General features: G+C 38.3%; 1 protein-coding gene across 4 annotated transcripts in view; it reads right to left on the minus strand.

Moving 5' to 3' along the window:
- Positions 1-1,353: 1,353 nt before the first annotated feature.
- The window catches only part of TFPI (tissue factor pathway inhibitor), a 134,066-nt gene continuing 118,110 nt past the window's right edge, over positions 1,354-17,309 (minus strand). For 3 of the 4 annotated variants that reach the window (XM_065413563.1, XM_065413560.1, XM_065413562.1), the window contains exons 4-8: positions 15,206-15,244; positions 10,781-10,960; positions 9,822-9,917; positions 2,980-3,162; positions 1,354-1,460 (exon numbers count right to left, since the gene is read on the minus strand). In XM_065413563.1, coding sequence (XP_065269635.1) covers positions 1,354-1,460; positions 2,980-3,162; positions 9,822-9,917; positions 10,781-10,960; positions 15,206-15,244 — 605 coding nt within the window. The remainder of the gene's footprint in view (positions 1,461-2,979; positions 3,163-9,821; positions 9,918-10,780; positions 10,961-15,205; positions 15,245-17,309) is intronic. The other variant, XM_065413561.1, reaches the window with a different exon arrangement.

The raw sequence follows: 17,309 nt of genomic DNA on the forward strand, positions 1-17,309 counted from the left end.
GAGGACAAACAATACAGAAAGCATAGGCTTCTGAAATCACTCGGACAACTCATACTAGACAGAAGGATGGTTCAGTGGCTGAGGTACTAGCCTTGTACATAGCAGACATAGCTTCAGTTCCTTCTTCTGCAACAATTTTCTGTGATTTGAAACAGTCAGTCACATAGGGTCAGGTATTTAAGTGCCTAAAAAAGGCAGATAGGCACCTAATGGGATTTTCCAAAGTACCCATCTACATTTTTAGGCACCAGAATACCTTTAAAAATCTGGCCTTTAGTTTCTCTCTCTGTTTCAGTTCCCTGTCTGTAAATCAGTGATAAGAGCAATTTCGTATGGCTCAACAGTATAGTGAGGAAAGATATATTTATGAGTGTGAGAGGCTCACATATTATGGAAATAGGGCCATATCAATTAAGATAAGTATTCTGAAAACCAGCTCATTTTTATATATGCAAAGCCTTTATTGCCAAATGATAAATGCTCTTTTTAAAAAACAAATAAAAAAAACCTATCCAGCATCTATTATATTTTCAAAGGGACAGGACATGTCATGAGATCTTTAAAGTGCCCAACTTACTTACAATTTTTTGTTTTGTCTTTAAATAGACAAAGATATACATGCTTTACCGGGAACTACTATCTTGCCAGCCATGTCTCCATTGCCACAACAAGGTGAGGCTTGGTGACTTCAACTGTAGCGATCGGTGTCCCTGATATACTTTGGGCTTTGTGAATATCCACAGTGACATTTCTCCACATGTTTATGACTTGAATATTCTCTTTGTGGTTTTAGTGGGACTAACTCTGATCCTACACCCTATTTACAGCAGTCTGGCTCCATGGACTCCAGCAGAGTTAAGACCTGGTTTACACAATGTATAATAAATGAGATCAGAATCAGGCCCAGGCTCTCTTTTTAGCAATAGCCCTCTATCTGTATTCAGGAATGAATTATTTCATGCTCCTAAATAAAAAGCACTGTACGTCCTTTTGGGAAGAAAGTTTCCAGAGGGAGACAAACAAGACAATAAAACAGACTAGGTGAAGCCTGCCTGATCTTTGAATCATTGTGGCTCAGATATACACCCACAGTCTGTTTTGTCCTACTTCAGCTCTATTGGTGAGTGTACATTGCCAAACTGCATTTTTAACTAAGTTTCTCAGAGAAAAATTAAATGCTGATCGCTTAGCACAAATGAAAGAGGAATATAAAACAAAAGTAGATAAGCCGTCCAATAATGTATAATCAAATGATTGGTACAGTAAGGAGTTTAAAAATGCTGTCATTAATGCTTTCATTCACAGATGAAAGATAATGGAGTAGTTCACATTTCTCTTTTAAAACAGCAGAAGTTATATCCTTTCAATGATGATTTCATCTTCCGTCAGCTTCACTGGCTGTTTCTTTCTTTTTCGCTTGATTTTCAATAAACCTCTTCGTCCTTGTTTTTTACTGAAATCTAATGGCAAACAAAAATTAATTTTACATGCTGTACCAAATAAGACATCCATATCATATGAAAATAAAGAAGGGCCAGATTCTGCTTTCTGTTACACTGTGTACTTCCATACTAGAGTTACTACAGATTTACACTGGTGTAGCTTAAAGCAGAATGTGTGCGATCAGCTGAGATCATGGGCCTGATTCAGCTCTTACATTCACTGGTGTAACTCCACTGACTCTAAAAAGGAGTTAACTTACAGTACTGTAAGTGGACCTGATCCAAAGCCCACTATAGTCAATGGCAAGAGTCCCATTGCCTGTAACGAGAGCTGGATCAGACCAGTGACAACAGAATTAGGCCTAATGTTTCTTAATGACTCTTATCTTTTGAAAAAAAAATCTGCAATATTCTGCAGTAAGGTAGACTTTCTATGGATCCACACTTGAAACTTTGAATGAAGTCAATGGGTGAAATTCATCCCTGTACAGAGATCAGCACAAGGCCCTGTGCCACATAAGTCTCATTGATGCCCTATTTGGAGGGCTTCAGCGGTGCATGGGGTTTGCGCTCACCTTCTGTATAGGGCTGACTTTCACATGTGTATCTGAATGCACAATTTGGCCCTTTGTGCACAGGCAGTAAAGTGGATGTCTCATCCTGAAATCACATTGATTGGAGCATCCCCATTTTATTTGTTCCAGTGAAGGTTGCTTTACCACCATTATTATTATGCTGATTGTGAACATCGAGAGCCATGTTACAATGTGGGGGAAGTATGCTCTCCTATTTACTCCAGTGTTCAGGCAGGGAAGACAGAGACAGAATAAACTGTGTAACAGTCTTGAGATTTCACATCAGCACTTCTTTCCCACAGTGACAAATGAGCAAACCCAAAAGCGAGTTCATTTTACAAAATTGATCACTTGCTACCTGGGGCAGCTGGGGCTTGTTGGCACAATATGGTATTAAATATGTCTGCATTTTATAACAGCTAAGCATTTAGGACCAGATTTTCAAAGGTATTTAGGTTCTTAAAGATGAGGATAGGCACCTAGAGGGATGTTCAAAAGTGGTTAAGCAAGTTAGCAATCAAGGGAAGTTAGTTACCTACTGGGATTTTCAGAAGCACCTATGTGGATTTTTAGGTGCCTAAACACCTTTGAAAATCTGACCTTAAGACCCTGATAACTACATACAGGCTGAAAGTTAAGCACGTGCTTAAACGTTTTACTAAAAGAAGGCCATATTCTCTTCTTGATGCACACATGTAATTCCAATTAACATTACAACATACTGTGCTGTGGAGATAATCATTTGCTGAATTTAATGGATCAAGCAACTGATTAAATGTTTGTTGTACTACAGGCATATTTTATTTGACCAATTATAAAACATCTGATATGCAATTCTTTGCTAGAATCATAGCACGTTTTTGTTATCTTTTCATTGTTACATTTCAGCAGACCCACTTGCATGAAATGTTCAGGCTCTGGATAGCAGAAGCTTAACTTCTTTGCACTGTTGATTTCCCTACCTTTCTTACAGGTCCTCAAACATGAGTTTTTGGAGTTGAAATTATTTTCATTCCCACCGCACCCACTGTAGCTAAATGGATGGCATCTTCTAGTTGAGTGATCATAGAAGAATCTTTTCTCATTGGCTTTGCAAAGGCCTCGATCCGCAGGAGTCATGCAGAGAGAAGGGAGAGGAGGTGGTTCTAAGAACATTGAGAAAACATGGTTAGAGGCACCACTGAGTGTCTGGTGCTGTTTCCTTATCTGTTATATTCAGTGTCACAAATGGCAGAATTTAAACACATACATAGGTACAATGTGAGCAAGCCCTCCCCACCCCCCATAAGTACATTAAGGCAATATTAGGCATGAGTTTTTAATCACACAAAGCTCAGGAAATTCATAGGTAAATTTCACATCAACTTTACTTCTGCCCCCGACATGTACAGTATGCATTACACTAGCATCTTTCATTACATGATCACACAACATACTAGGGCAAATTCTGTCCTCACATTTGAAGTCAAAAAAGCAGGACTTGCCCCACTGCATATGTAGTAATACAAAATGCTTCATATTTTCACCTAACATTATAGAAAGAGGTGCTATTTAACATCACTGGTGAGAAGGTTTAACTGATGCACCTTGCAAAAAAGGAGGAGTAATTTAAACATTGACTATATGAAAATAGTACTGCCAAAATGTTACTAAACCTAATGAAGTGACTGCTCCTCAGAGAGTCTGCACACCTTCAAATCACTGAGGGCTGATGGTGCTCAGCACCTTGCAGGATTGGGCCCTGGCTTTGTAGATTTGGAGGGCTAAACCTAAGGTCAGAGTAAGAACAACATTGCCCAATAAGAAAATTCCAGGCAGAGCAGACAGTGTGATTGGCAGTCTAACCAAGAAGTGAAGGGGAAGAGTAGGTGCAGCTTCTCAATAGAGAAGCTTCTGGAATCTGGTGTTAGTATGTCATTTACATTTTTAAGGTTCCAAGCAGAATGTTGCTGTCCTGTTATTGCTCTTATTGTTTCTGTGTTACTTCAAGTGAAAGGGTAAGAGCTGAAGCTCTGGAGGATGGACAAGTGGTGTCCAGAATGACTGGAAGCTGAACCAAGTCCAGGGAGCTCACCCAAAGCTGGAAGGAGCATCAAAGCAAGGAGAAGCAGGACGACCGATCACCCCAGATGGGCTCAGGCCTATTTCAGAAGCCAAAGTGAAAATTATGCATATAGTTTCTGAAGGCAAGAAGGCTGAAGTTTCAAGGGAATGGGAGCCATTTTATCAGCCTAAGTGCTGTGATTCCTAAGAGGATGGTGAGAAGCCAGACAGAGATTCTTGAAGAAGCCACAGGGCTGGAGAGCTGGAAAAGCCCATTCAGAGCAAAGAACAGCTGGAAGTTTTCAGGAGAGACTGCAATATAACAGAGCCGAAGGCATCCTGAAGATACAGAACGATGAACCAGACAAGCCGCTCAGTGAGCAACAGGCTACGAGGTGGCTAGAAACGCCCAGAACGGCAGGCTGAAAAATAAAGGAGAAAACTGAGTTACATTTTACGTGTCTTACAAATGTTCTCATTACCAAAAATATTTGCATGTAAAGTATGATTAGCTAACAGGTTCCCTGGATAGCATTATGAAAAAGAGTGTGAAATATTGCTGGGAAGGAAAAAAAATAGTAATTGTGGTGGGGAGGAAAATAACAGTAAAATGGAACTAGAAATTTTTAAGCGACATTAAGAACATTACAGTGTTGAACAAGAATTCTTTGAATGCAAAAATTGAGTAAAGAGTTTTTAATTGTACTTTAAGGTAAATGTAGTCTTTTCAGGTTTCAATATGAGAATAAATGTGTAATGTATGGGATGTAATCATGTAACTAAAAGGGTTCATTGAAACTGCTGAGAGAAGCGTGAGAAAAAGAATTAGTGACTGCATGAACTGTGTTTGGAGCGTAAGGATTGTTATTCCAGAAAGGACAAATGGACCAGTGTTTTGTGTCTGACAGATCAATGACAGTGCTTCAGACGAAGATTAGAAAAAAGCCAGCAATATGTTTGCCTACATAAATTGCACTGGTTTAACTAAAGCTGTGATTTTTAAACTGATTAAGTTAAACCAGTGCAAACTCCTATGTGGACACCTTATTTTGGATTAAACTAGGTTTATTTTAAAATTAATCAGGAATAGGTTTAAATTAATTTTAAATAAGTCACTCACAGCAAAACAAGAGACTGTCCCGATAGGGGTATGCACCATTTTAAAATAACTTTTAGTTTAATAAACTGGTGCAACTTTCTTGTGTACACCAGAGCTAACTGAGCAAGTTTATGCCAAGAGTGAATTTCATCCTGACCTCAGCTGCAGATGAAATTATGCTCTGAAACACAAAGATTGCTTCAGGAAGCAGTAAAGACCAACAGACTTACCTATGCTAATCTGGGAACTTTTGAACCTGGAAAAAACACAAAAGGAGGGCATATCAGTGACAACAGGTAGATGAGACTGGGATGTTATAATATTTCGCAGAGTTCAAGTTGGGAATATAAATTACTTGCCTGGTTTGTTCATCTTCTAGAAAGAATCCTTGCCTCAGGGAATTGTCATGCTGCAAGCAAGTGTGTCCTGGGAATTAGTGCCACGGGGCTGGCCCTCTCGGAAAATACCATGACCATGCATGCAGGTGCCCCAAGAACATGGGTTCATCACAATGATTGGGAGACAGCTAACACTTTGTAAAGCCCATATTTCCTTTCCATAATGGACTCTCCCTCTGGCACTAGGGTTGCCAACTTTGATTGGACAAAGATTTCATCACATGACAATCTTTAATTAAAGATTATTTTTTAATTTCTGGAGACTCCAGGACAATCCTGGAGAGGTGGCAACCCTATGAACTCTCCAACTGCCAGCTCATGGACATTCCTGCATAACTTTCCTCCTTCCATGAAGTAGTTTCAGCTGAGTAAGGACGGTCTAATCCAGGTATGTGTAATACACCCTTCGAAGTGACATCTGAATGCTATTCAGGATCCTTTCTAATTGTACTATTTCTAAAAAACTAGGCTGCACATTGTCCAAGGCATTCTGTAAAAAAATAAAAAGACTAATTTAAATGGATTGTCACAATCTTCAGGATGCCTGCATGTCCCCTGCATTTTGTGCAGCTTCATGGAAACAGCCCACCTGTGAAAATCTGTACCCTTCATCTATGTAGAAAGGCAACTCTGCATGAAGGCCGTAATTAAGAAAAAAATGTAATGATAAAAAGAAACAAGCTCTCTTGTGGATTTCATGTCCCACAATTATACCGGTGATTAACGGATTTTGATTTTAATATACTGACTACTGTGATAGTTGCCATCAATGTGAGATTGACACAATTTAAAAAAACATGTTAGAAGTATGTAACCACATTTGCACAGTGTGTCTCTCTTTCCCCGCCTTCACCCCCACCCCACCCCCAGTGGGTGGACCACACAGAGGTCTGGACAGCCTTTGAGCTAACCAGGCTAGGTCTTGTTGCACAGGCAGTAGACACTAATTGTTTTAAAAAATATCAGTGAAGCACAGGCTTCAGCATGAGCTTTACAAGCCTGCCCAGGATCCTGGGTACTTACTTGGGCAGCTAGCCTGCACTGAAGTCCATGCTGCCACAACTTCACCGCTGTTGGTAGGCTAGCTAGCTTGCTTATGTCTACACATTCTGCAATCACACCTTTGACTGCTCTAATTAGGAGTCATACATCTAATTATTTTATGCTTGGAACTACAGTGTTACTCTACTGGCACTTAAAATAACATTATGGGTTTGATGCAAAGCCTACTGAAGTCAAGGCAGTTTTTCCATTTGGGGTTTGTGTGCAGATGGCTGGGTGGTGGTGTTCTGTGATATATAGGGCAGCAGACTAGATGATCTGGTTGTCCCTTCTGGCCTTGAGCTCTATGACCCTTAAAGACTTTTGGCTTTATCCTCTGAATTCTTGTTCTCCTGTTTATCCAAACCCCTTCATTTATGCAGGTTTTAGATTTCCAGTGACAATTTCATATACCTGGACTTCCTATGTTTATTATTTGCCAGATAAAATGTCCCATAGCTCAGCACCACGTGGTCATGAACAGGCAATGAAAGAATCCATTGTATTGTATACATGCAAGGAACAGAGCGAAGGCTTCTGAGTAGCGATGGCAGAAAGTGTACCAACAAAACAGCTTTCCATCAGAAACTGCTGATACAATGGAATAGAAACATTCCATGAGAACATGTCAGTTCCGTTGAAGCTTTTGACAGAAGCCAGGCCTTGGCATCTGGGTTACCCAGCTCCCTGGCAACCTGGCAGTCTGCCTGGTGGACTCCTGTGGAGCCCAGGCTTCCAGCCTCTCCAGAGCTACATGTGGTTGCCTGATGAAAAACCAGAAGCTGGGAAGTTGGAGATCCTCGGGTGCTCAGACTGGACAGTTTTGAAATTTGTTGAAAAACAGGGAAGGAAAGAGAACCACCACTGAACAGGGACTCTGTCCTGTACTTGAGGGCTGGACACAGGCTGTTTGGACTCCTTTGCAGGAAGCAGCCAGCTCACTCATTCTTCCTCTATCCATGGATAGGGTCCAAGAGCCAAGTGTGACACAATGCGCGTTTGCTGTGTTATCGTTCATATATCTAATAATTTCAGAGATATCACCAAACTGTTCCCTGAGCCCTACTTTATTGCAGTACCTAAACTTCAGTCTCAGCTTTCTGGTTGTCAGGGAAGAGAAAACTGAACAATCTTCACATAAATTGCAGAACTGTTACAAAGATAACAGATGATCAGATCTTGCATCCAACAGATCAGATCTGAGAGCATAAATTGCTACAGGTATGTTAACAGGTAGAGCAATGCCAATTTACCCCAGTAGAGGGTCAGAGCCATGTTTGGAGAGAATCTTTTAGTAACAAGAATAGGAATTGACAACCTGCATAAATCCATATGGATTGTGCTGATAATTGGATTTCACTCCTGTACTATGTTTAAATGGCACAGTGGAGTGTGGAGAATATCACAAGTCAGCTTCCCCTTTCTGTTCCATCAGAAAATGAAAGTTTTGATTCTCGGCTTACTTTCTCTGGTTTTCCAGCAGTGTAAAATGAAGTTACCCTGTGATTTGCACCCAGAAGGAGAATCAGACTAACTGATCTTTTCTGTCAGCAGGATGATCATAGGGAGCAACACTGCAAGAAGTTTCAGATTTGCACTTAAAGAAGAAATATAGTTCCATCTAGAAATAGAAGAATTCAATTCTCTATATGGCAATAGGTTTGTTGGTAGCTTATTTATTTGATGTTTCTGCAGCTTCTGATCTATCACCAACACCATGTTTCTTTCTTTGAAACAGAGATTAAATAAATTTTCAATGGTATGTTAATATATTTCCTATAATGAGTGATTCCGTGGAGAGCATTCTTTATTGGGTCCATAACATGCCCATTTATTTAAAATAGAAAATGCTTTAGAAAAAAATTGATTATGCCCTCTCATTTTCATACATTTGTTGTGTGTGAGATTTTCAGACTCACATAATTAGTAAATATATCTCAAGGAATTCACATGCTATTATGACTCTGTATTTATGCTTTCTTGTTAGAAAAAGCTTCCACTTGTGTAAGACTTTTCAGCAAAATAGTCGTCCAAAATGCTGTCCTCTCTGCTAATAGCTTAGCTATTTCAGCAACTGAGAGTTGCTGTCTCAGCATCAAATGCTGCAAACTGGTACCCAAAATAGATAGCGTCACAAAAGCTTATCCTCAGCCCAAAAGTGAATATCATCACAATGCATGCAAGAAATGTAACACAACACAAGCGAATTTCCAGAGTTTATTATTAAAATCTTACTAAGCAAAGAGCACTCATACATTCCCCATCCATTATCTTATAGCCAATGTCAAACACTGAAGGATCAGTGAATGCATTAGCCATCACCCAATCTCAGGAAGTATATGTGAGTACAAGTGCAGAAGACCATCAGAAAGACTTGGTGAGAGGGATCAGTCTTTTCCCAGCTGTTGCGCGTTCCCTCTTGTAAAACTGTGGATCACAAATTGACATGCCTCAACCACATTTACCATTCAAAGCCTGGACAAATTCTCAATCTCTAATGCACAGTCCTCAACTGTGGAAACTGGTCCAGAGCTAACGTCAGAGTTGAAGGGCCCGAGGCTTATTTACATTCAGTTGACTGTACACCTCTCTGACAGCCTTGAAATGGATACAAATGTAATTTACACCCATGTTACTTATACCCCCTTACCAGAGTAGTGTAAAATGGTCTTAGTGTACATGAGAATCAGGTCCGATAATTTTATTGGGCCAAATTCCGAAATCTGATTATGGCCCCTCTGGACCATCCAGGTGGCTGAAAGGGTCTGTAGTCCAGCTGCAAATCACCAGCAGAGAATTCATTTGGCATAGAGGGAAAAAGCCAAGACACTCTTGCTATGTATGGAAGGCAGACACCCTGGTCTCTATGTGGGAAAAACTCAGGTAGGATCAGACATAGCTCATATTTATTCACTTTCCCCTTCTCTGTCGCCATACAGTAACTGAATTTAATCTTTCCTATGGTAATTATGTGTCTCACAGTCATTACACTTAAAGAATAGTAAATTTTAGTGTCTCTTACATGTCAATGTTTACTCCAGGCCATAGAAGAAAACTGTTCAGTCTCTACCATACAAATCATGTACAAATAATTTATGTTTTGCCACCAAGTATTTCTTAATGTCTGTAGATCTATAGATAATATTTTCTTTACCCCTTCACTTTCAGAGGAATTGTCATCTCCATTTGTTTTACCCATGCAAATTCAAAAGGAAATTCTTACCAAAAAGCCTTGAAAACTCACTGGGCTTTGCAACGGGAGAGCTATTGTTCATCATGATGGGGTGTTCTTCATAGTGGTCTAATTGCAGTGAATTTGCTGAAAGAAAAAGAGAGAAATAGTGACTAAAGGGATATCTGGACAGCCTAGACCTTGAAACTAACATGAGACTAATATTGGTTTGACTGACTCCAAGTGTGAAATTAACAACACTAAAAACCAACCTTCCTCCAACCCCCACTGGTATTTTTACCATATGGGATTGGAACAAATGCTATCCTGGGACCACTCTGTCCCCCGAATAATTTAAGATCCGAACTGAAATTCATTATTTTAGTTGTTGCACTGCCAACATTCTAGTCAGTGCACATATAAAATTCCTTTCAAATATGTATTATTACTAACAATTCATATGGCCCTTATCCGTGGAGCTAAACCAATATATCCCACATGGCCCTGTATTTTTTCCATTAATTATTTTTTTTATTATATAAAAATTTACTTTTATTTCAGGCATGGGGAAATGGACTTTTGATCAATGAAATTTGCATATGCTCTAGGGATGTGATATCAAACACATTCATTTTGATTTAAAAGATTTTTTTTTAAATTGTAATATTCTAAATATTTTTTAGGTACACTAGACAACATTAATGAATATTTTACTGGAATTTTTAAGATGAAAATATGTACAGATATTTAACTGAAAGAATCAGGAATTCTGCAATATTCATTGGAACTAAGCAGTGCCAAATAACCAGCACTAGCTTTACGCTATTTTTAAAAAAAACAAAACAAAACCTTAATTGTTCATGGCTAAATGCGTTAGCTCGATGCAGTGCTCATTGCAGAATCCAGGTCTTTAATTTGCATTATACGCCTTCCCCACAAATCCCTTAAAACAATACTTTTTCATACAAACATAAAAATAAAAATGAGAACAACAACAACAAGAAACTTACAATTGTCCTGGCAGGCAATCTGGCATTCTTCCATGGCCTTAAAGTTGTTCTGATTTCCCAGGCATCCACCATACATGAACTTTTCACATTGCTGTGACTCCTTGTTATAGAAATATCTTGAAAAATAGCCTCGACAGATTCCTGGGTCTTGCTCCATAAAACAGAAGTCGGGCTTTTCTGCTGAAAATAAAGATTGAGGAGAAAAATATAACCCATGTTCTCTGTGATCAAAACTACAACAGAACTAGAAAAACTTTTTAAGAGAGGCCTGTAACTTCAAACTAAGGAGTGAAAAAAACTAACAAAAATCCTACTGCAATACTGCATTGGAGCATGAGAGCAAAATAATTTTGATTGCCTGCTCCTCACTTATTATACAGCAAAGCTCCAGATACAGTGAATTATCTGAAACACAAGATTTGATGACCAATCAAACTATAGATGTTCTTAGTAAGAAACTGACTCTTTGAATCGAAGAAAGAATTATGTCTTGCTCATCTTATTTGAATCTTACTACAAATTATTCACCACTTGATAAATGCATCAAGTCAGTATTAGTGGGAGTTATAGAAGCAGAGAGAAGGAGGTATAAAGAACTAATGCTAAAATAGAAGGGAAAAGGGGACATAACTTAAAGGAACAGAAAAATTCAGAGTTTATTTTGTCTCAGACGTTGAACTGTTGTACAATGGGACAGAAACCTGGGGTGAGGTTTAGCATCACTTTTGAATCTAGTTAGTACTACATGATTACAGCACAAAGCAGGAAAATATGGGAAAATCATACAATATTCAGACAAGATTAATACAGAGATCTGAAGACCCATCATCTTGGGCTATGGCAGTAAAGGGAAAAGCAAAATGATCCTCGATTTTGTTAGCTTGTGACATAGCCATAAGGTTAGCCTTAAAGTGTAGATATTCATTTTATTTAATTTTTCTCTAAATGAAGTTAAGAAATAAAATCATGGCAGGAAATAAAACATAACTGTGATTTTGAGTCATTCTGAATGGTCAGGTATACATATTTTGAAATATGCATTCTGTATCTGATTGACTGACTAATTAGGTAAATGTATATTTAGGCAACCACACAAAACACTCATTATGTGTGAGATATAGAATAGTGAGAATGGATCTGTCTGAGCCACTGTGGCCTGCCAGTTGAATGTAAATGGTCAATTACACCAAGTAAATCTACAGTAATCCCACTGAAGTCAGTGAAGGTGCTTAGAATTAACTCTGGTATAAATGAAAGCAGACTCTGATCCATAATTTAAAAGGTATCACTTATCAGATACACATTTGACCAAAACATCTAATTCAGAACCATTATGGAACACTGTATATTTAAATATTTATTATAATTTGTTACATTCAAATAATATGTATGAATATGTATATGTATATTTATGAGTATGTATTAATTTAATATTAATAATAATACCTATTTTATAAAGGCACCCATACCCTATATTATGAATGCATAATTTCAGTCTGTCCTAGAAACAGAACTGGTTGGAGAAACTTTGATGGAACCATTTTTCATCGGAATATGCAGTTCCATCAAAATCAAAACACATCATGAAATTAGGTCGATTACATCAGAATAGAAAAAACATGGAAAAAGTTCTGGCAATGTCAAAATGTCCCAGTTGAACATTTTCAGAACAAAACATTTTGATTTTTCATTTTGAAATGATTTTCATTTCAATTTTTTAATATTTTCTATTATATTGTTATACTATTTTCATTTTGTTAAAATGAAACATTTCAAATGACCCAAATTTTAAATGAAGCCACGTTTCAAAATCTCAGAATGCTTTATGAAATGAAACTTCCATCCTTCCCAGAGCTCTGCTTAGAAATGCTGTTGATGTCGTGTACTTAGCAAAACTTCTTGTGATGCTTCATCGAGATAATGTGCAGATATCATCATTAAAATGTAAATCAGACTATATTAATATTTTATTTTAAGTAACCAAAGTCAATAATATTCAAAAATTGTTTACTACCTAAATTTCATTTTACATCTGGGCTGTTTGTAGTTAGATTGAAAAATTGCATCTTCTGCCAGTAAATACATTTACAATACAATTCAAGCATAACACCATTTGGATTAGCATCATTCATCCAAAATGCATCCCAAGGCACTTCACAGAGTTACAAAATGCACTTCGCACAGGACAATGAAGTTGAGTGGTCTGGGAAGGGAAACACTATGCTTTCAGCTGAGAATTTAAATGAGATAGATAGTTGCTTATATAGAATGGCACTAAAAGGCTATTTCAGACAATAGGCCCAGCAGAGGGGAAGGGTTTTTCACCAAATGCTGCACAACTATTCTTGGGGGAATTCTGTGCCAAAATATTAAAAATTTGGTGCACAATATTTTAAAATTCTGCAAAATTCTGCATACATCTCTACCCCGATATAACACGAATTCGGATATAACGCGGTAAAGCAGCGCTCCGGGGGGGGGGGGGTGGGGCTGTGCGCGCCGGCGGATAAAAGCAAGTTCGATATAACGCGGTTTCACCTATAACGCGTTAAGATTTTTTGGCTCCCGAGGACAGCGTTATATCAGGGTAGAGGTGTATTTTGTCAAAACAACACAATATAATCACGCTCTTGCTGACAGCGGGAGCCCCAGCAGTCTGTGCCAGGCATTGGCAGGAGTGCTGGGGGGAGGGGGAATCACTAATTCTGTGGGGAAAAAATAAAATTCTGCAAGAAACATTCATTCTGTGCAAATTCTGCATTACACAGTGACACAGAATTCCAGCAGGAGAAACAACATAATGAAAAAACAAAAGGACCTGTGTTAACTGAATTAAGGGAGCTGGAGAAAGATTGGATAATAATTCATATTGCTTAAACAGCAGATCGGCTTGCTAGAAAACTTAAAGCTGATATTAAAATGTGCTCTTGTGATGAAATCTAGTACACTGAGTTTTAGCTCAGAGCTAATTTGTACAGCTGTCATAAGCCTTTCAAGATTAGCAGTTATGAAGGATAAGGTGATGATGCAACCTTGAATATAGTGACATACGCAAATGCTATCATTGTGCATCTGAGTCGTCCTGTCCTTCCCCGGAGACTTAATATCCAAGAGTGTATTACTACAGAAATAGTCAACATTTAATACTGTTGATGATTAGCTACAACAGCTGAGTTTTGCAGGGCATTTGCTGTTCTGTCATGGAAAGCATGGAAATGAGGGTTAGACCTTCAGGGAAATATTGCCAAACTTCTGCAGCATCTGTGGAAAGTCAACTTTAAGGACTCCATGGTATAAAATCAGGTCCCTTTTTCAAACTATACTTTTTATATTGATTGTTTAGAAATTTTTGAGGAATAATTGGTTTGAAAAATACCAGAATATTAATTTACAAACAAAAAAAATGAGAGTAGTTCAGTACATTTATACTTGTAAATGTGCCATATCTGTGTGGAGTAACATCCACTCCAAAACAGCCCCACCTTCATCGCCAAGAAGAACAGCATGTGTATGCCCATGCACACAAAGGAGAAGAGGGAGAAGAGCTGGTAAGCAGAGGAAGAGAATTTACTAGCAACATAAAATACTGACTTCTATGAAGTTAGTGGGGCTATTTGGCCATTTCAGACCACAAAAGGCCTCAGACTACAGTGGAATCTTTGACGTCAAGTGGATAGCCAGCAATGAAAGGATAGCATAGTGCTGTGCTTCTTCTGATTACATTTGGGGTCTCCCTTTTTCACAGATTAATGAGTATATTCATGTTCGCTATGAAAAAAAAAAGTTACACTCCTGGGGCAATGGCAGAAATTGTGGATATTTTAGAAGCTCTGAGTTTTAATGGTGTTAGTCAACTCAATTAACCTGTATTGTTAAGCCACTACTGTCTAATGTTTATTTCTTACCTGAAAGCACAATAGTATGAACATGCAAATACAAAATCCTTTTTATTCACAACTATGCAAACAATAATCACAAGCATACAGGCTAAACAAACTATAATTGTCAGCTCACTAACTCCCTAGCAGAGGAAGTACTTGAATGGTAAAATCATTTTAGTGCTGTGGAAAAGGCAATACCTTCATCTCAGACTCCCCTCTGAATTTAATGTCCTCGTAACTCTTGAAGAATCAGTTAAAGTCCCCCTTTCCTCATTACTGAAGGAATGGAAAGAAAAATACTTAACATTTTTTATTTTGGAGAGGAGGGGTTGCTTGCTATTGGTTTAGTAATCACTATTATCCCAGATACTCTCAGTGAATACCAAGGACTCTGACATCATTTAAGCCTGACGTTGCTCAATATCAGAAGGTATTCTGGAGCACTGATCACTTTTAGAGATGCAACAGGGGACCTACCATAAAAAGGTCATTCCCTATTGTCTCCAAATAAGACACTGCTAAGTAATTACAATATTAAAATTACCTTTTCCAAATCTTCTACGGGTTTTCTTCACCGGGAATTCTGCAATAGAAAGAATAATATATTTTTTTTAAATGAATAGCAAGAGGTTCATCTCTAGAATGAGACTGTGGCATTTAACCAAAGCCCTACATTGGGGAGAATATGGGAAAAAATCGCTATTGCAACATCCCTAAGTCTTGTCTACATTAGAAAAATATTGCAAATATTTTACATTTTTGCTAACACTGGTTTCAGCTCTATTTACATGGAAACGCCTGCTATAGCTGTGCTACTGTGACATGGGGGAGGATTCCTGGCCCCACTGAAGACAACAGCAATACACCCATTGACTTCAATGGAGTGAGGATTTCACCCCATGTCATTTAAGTTTGCTCAGCACAGGTTCAATAGACAGAATGCTTTAAATATCATTGGCAGCCAGTGGCTCATCTATACCAGGCAACCAATACTGCACATACCAGAGGAGCTGGATCTGGGGTTACCTATATAGACAAGTTTTTAGAGAGATTGTGGCAAATGCTCCCCTCTTCAGACAGCCCACTCTGCCACCTTATATACTGACAGACTTTCAATGATACCTTGGATTCCAAGTCCATTCTCCAAAGTGACTTAGGCACTTATGCTCCTATGTAACCTAGGCTCTTGACAATTTTAATCACCTGTCTTCATTGAATTTGTCTACTCAGATTTAAAACAGTGTAATCCTTTTTCTAGCAAAAGCTAGGTTTAGATATGGTTCTAGAATGGTATGGACATGGCTTCAAGTCTCCATGCAGACGTGGCCCAACCACATCAATTGTTCAGCTGTTGCAGCACTGCGGCTGGTATTAGCAGGGCACACAAGAACTGGGATTGTCTTTAGCCTCTTTGTTGTGGTGCAAGGTTTTTGGGAAAGCTCCTTGCGCCCTCTCCCCTTTCCCCCATTCACACTCATGCAGGAATAGGTACAATCTAACTCAATATTTCCAAAGTGATGATCCTATTTATTCCACTGATATTAAAAATATGCTCAATATTATTTGTTTTAAAAGTGCCCTTCCTTCAACCCATGGTTACATTTAAGAACTGGGATACTTGACTTAAAAAATGAATCCTATATTTTCTCACTTGACCCACTGACATACTGTCTAGGAATTTGAAGTTCATTCATGCAACTCTAAAATGAACCCCAAGACATTTTCCATTTTGCTCCTATAATCAAACCCCAGTATCGGAGCCTGAGCCAAAGCCCATAGAAGAAGTCAATGGAAAGCTTCTCAGTGCGTAGATTTAAGGTAGAATTGAATCTTCCTCTTTGAAATAATCACTGGACTACAATGTGCTAAACATAGAACAATACACAGAGATCTGTTAAAATGAGAATACCTCAGTTGACTTAACGTTATGTTACAGTGTTGAGAAAAGCTGGGTAGACCTTGCAAATCCTTCTGTTTGTTTTATATAAAACAAATTCTTGGATGCTAATTCCAAGGTCTGTAGTTTAAAGTAACTGAATTTGTCAACATTACTCATTTGAAAAAAGCTAAATATACTTCATATTTCAATAGAAAAAACATGATGCTAATATATGCCCAAGAAGCCTCCAGCCCTGGAAAGATTCTCCAGTTACAGTATGTGTTAAGTATTAGGTACATTCCATTCTTATATCTATCGACCTTTGAAAAAATATTTGCATCAAAGTAGTACATTTGAATTATATTCTTTATCTGTTTTCCGAACAGCATCAGGATTGAATAACGGGTCAAGGCCAGCAAGAAGATTGAATCAAGCAGTCAGGTCCTTAGGATTCTTTGCAGGTTCTTTCGCAGGCATCTTGTTGGTGTTCACATCCAAATTGTGACTTGATCTGACCATGTTTGTTCATCCATGAACACTCATGCAAATCTCTTGTTTACATGAACACTGCAGGGAGGAAACTTTCATTTGTAACCATGCACAAACATTCACCTCAGAATTACTCACTTTAGGTCATCTAATCAGGGCTCAAAAATTGGGACTTTATGAAAAGTTTGTGAGTGCATAGGTCCGAATCTATTTGTGCAAACTATTTGTCAGACAATTTTGAACAAAAAATAAATCTGGGAAAACCATGATTAACCAATTC

Source organism: Emys orbicularis, chromosome 11 (genome assembly GCF_028017835.1).
Source record: "Emys orbicularis isolate rEmyOrb1 chromosome 11, rEmyOrb1.hap1, whole genome shotgun sequence".
NCBI classification, from domain to species: domain Eukaryota; kingdom Metazoa; phylum Chordata; order Testudines; family Emydidae; genus Emys; species Emys orbicularis.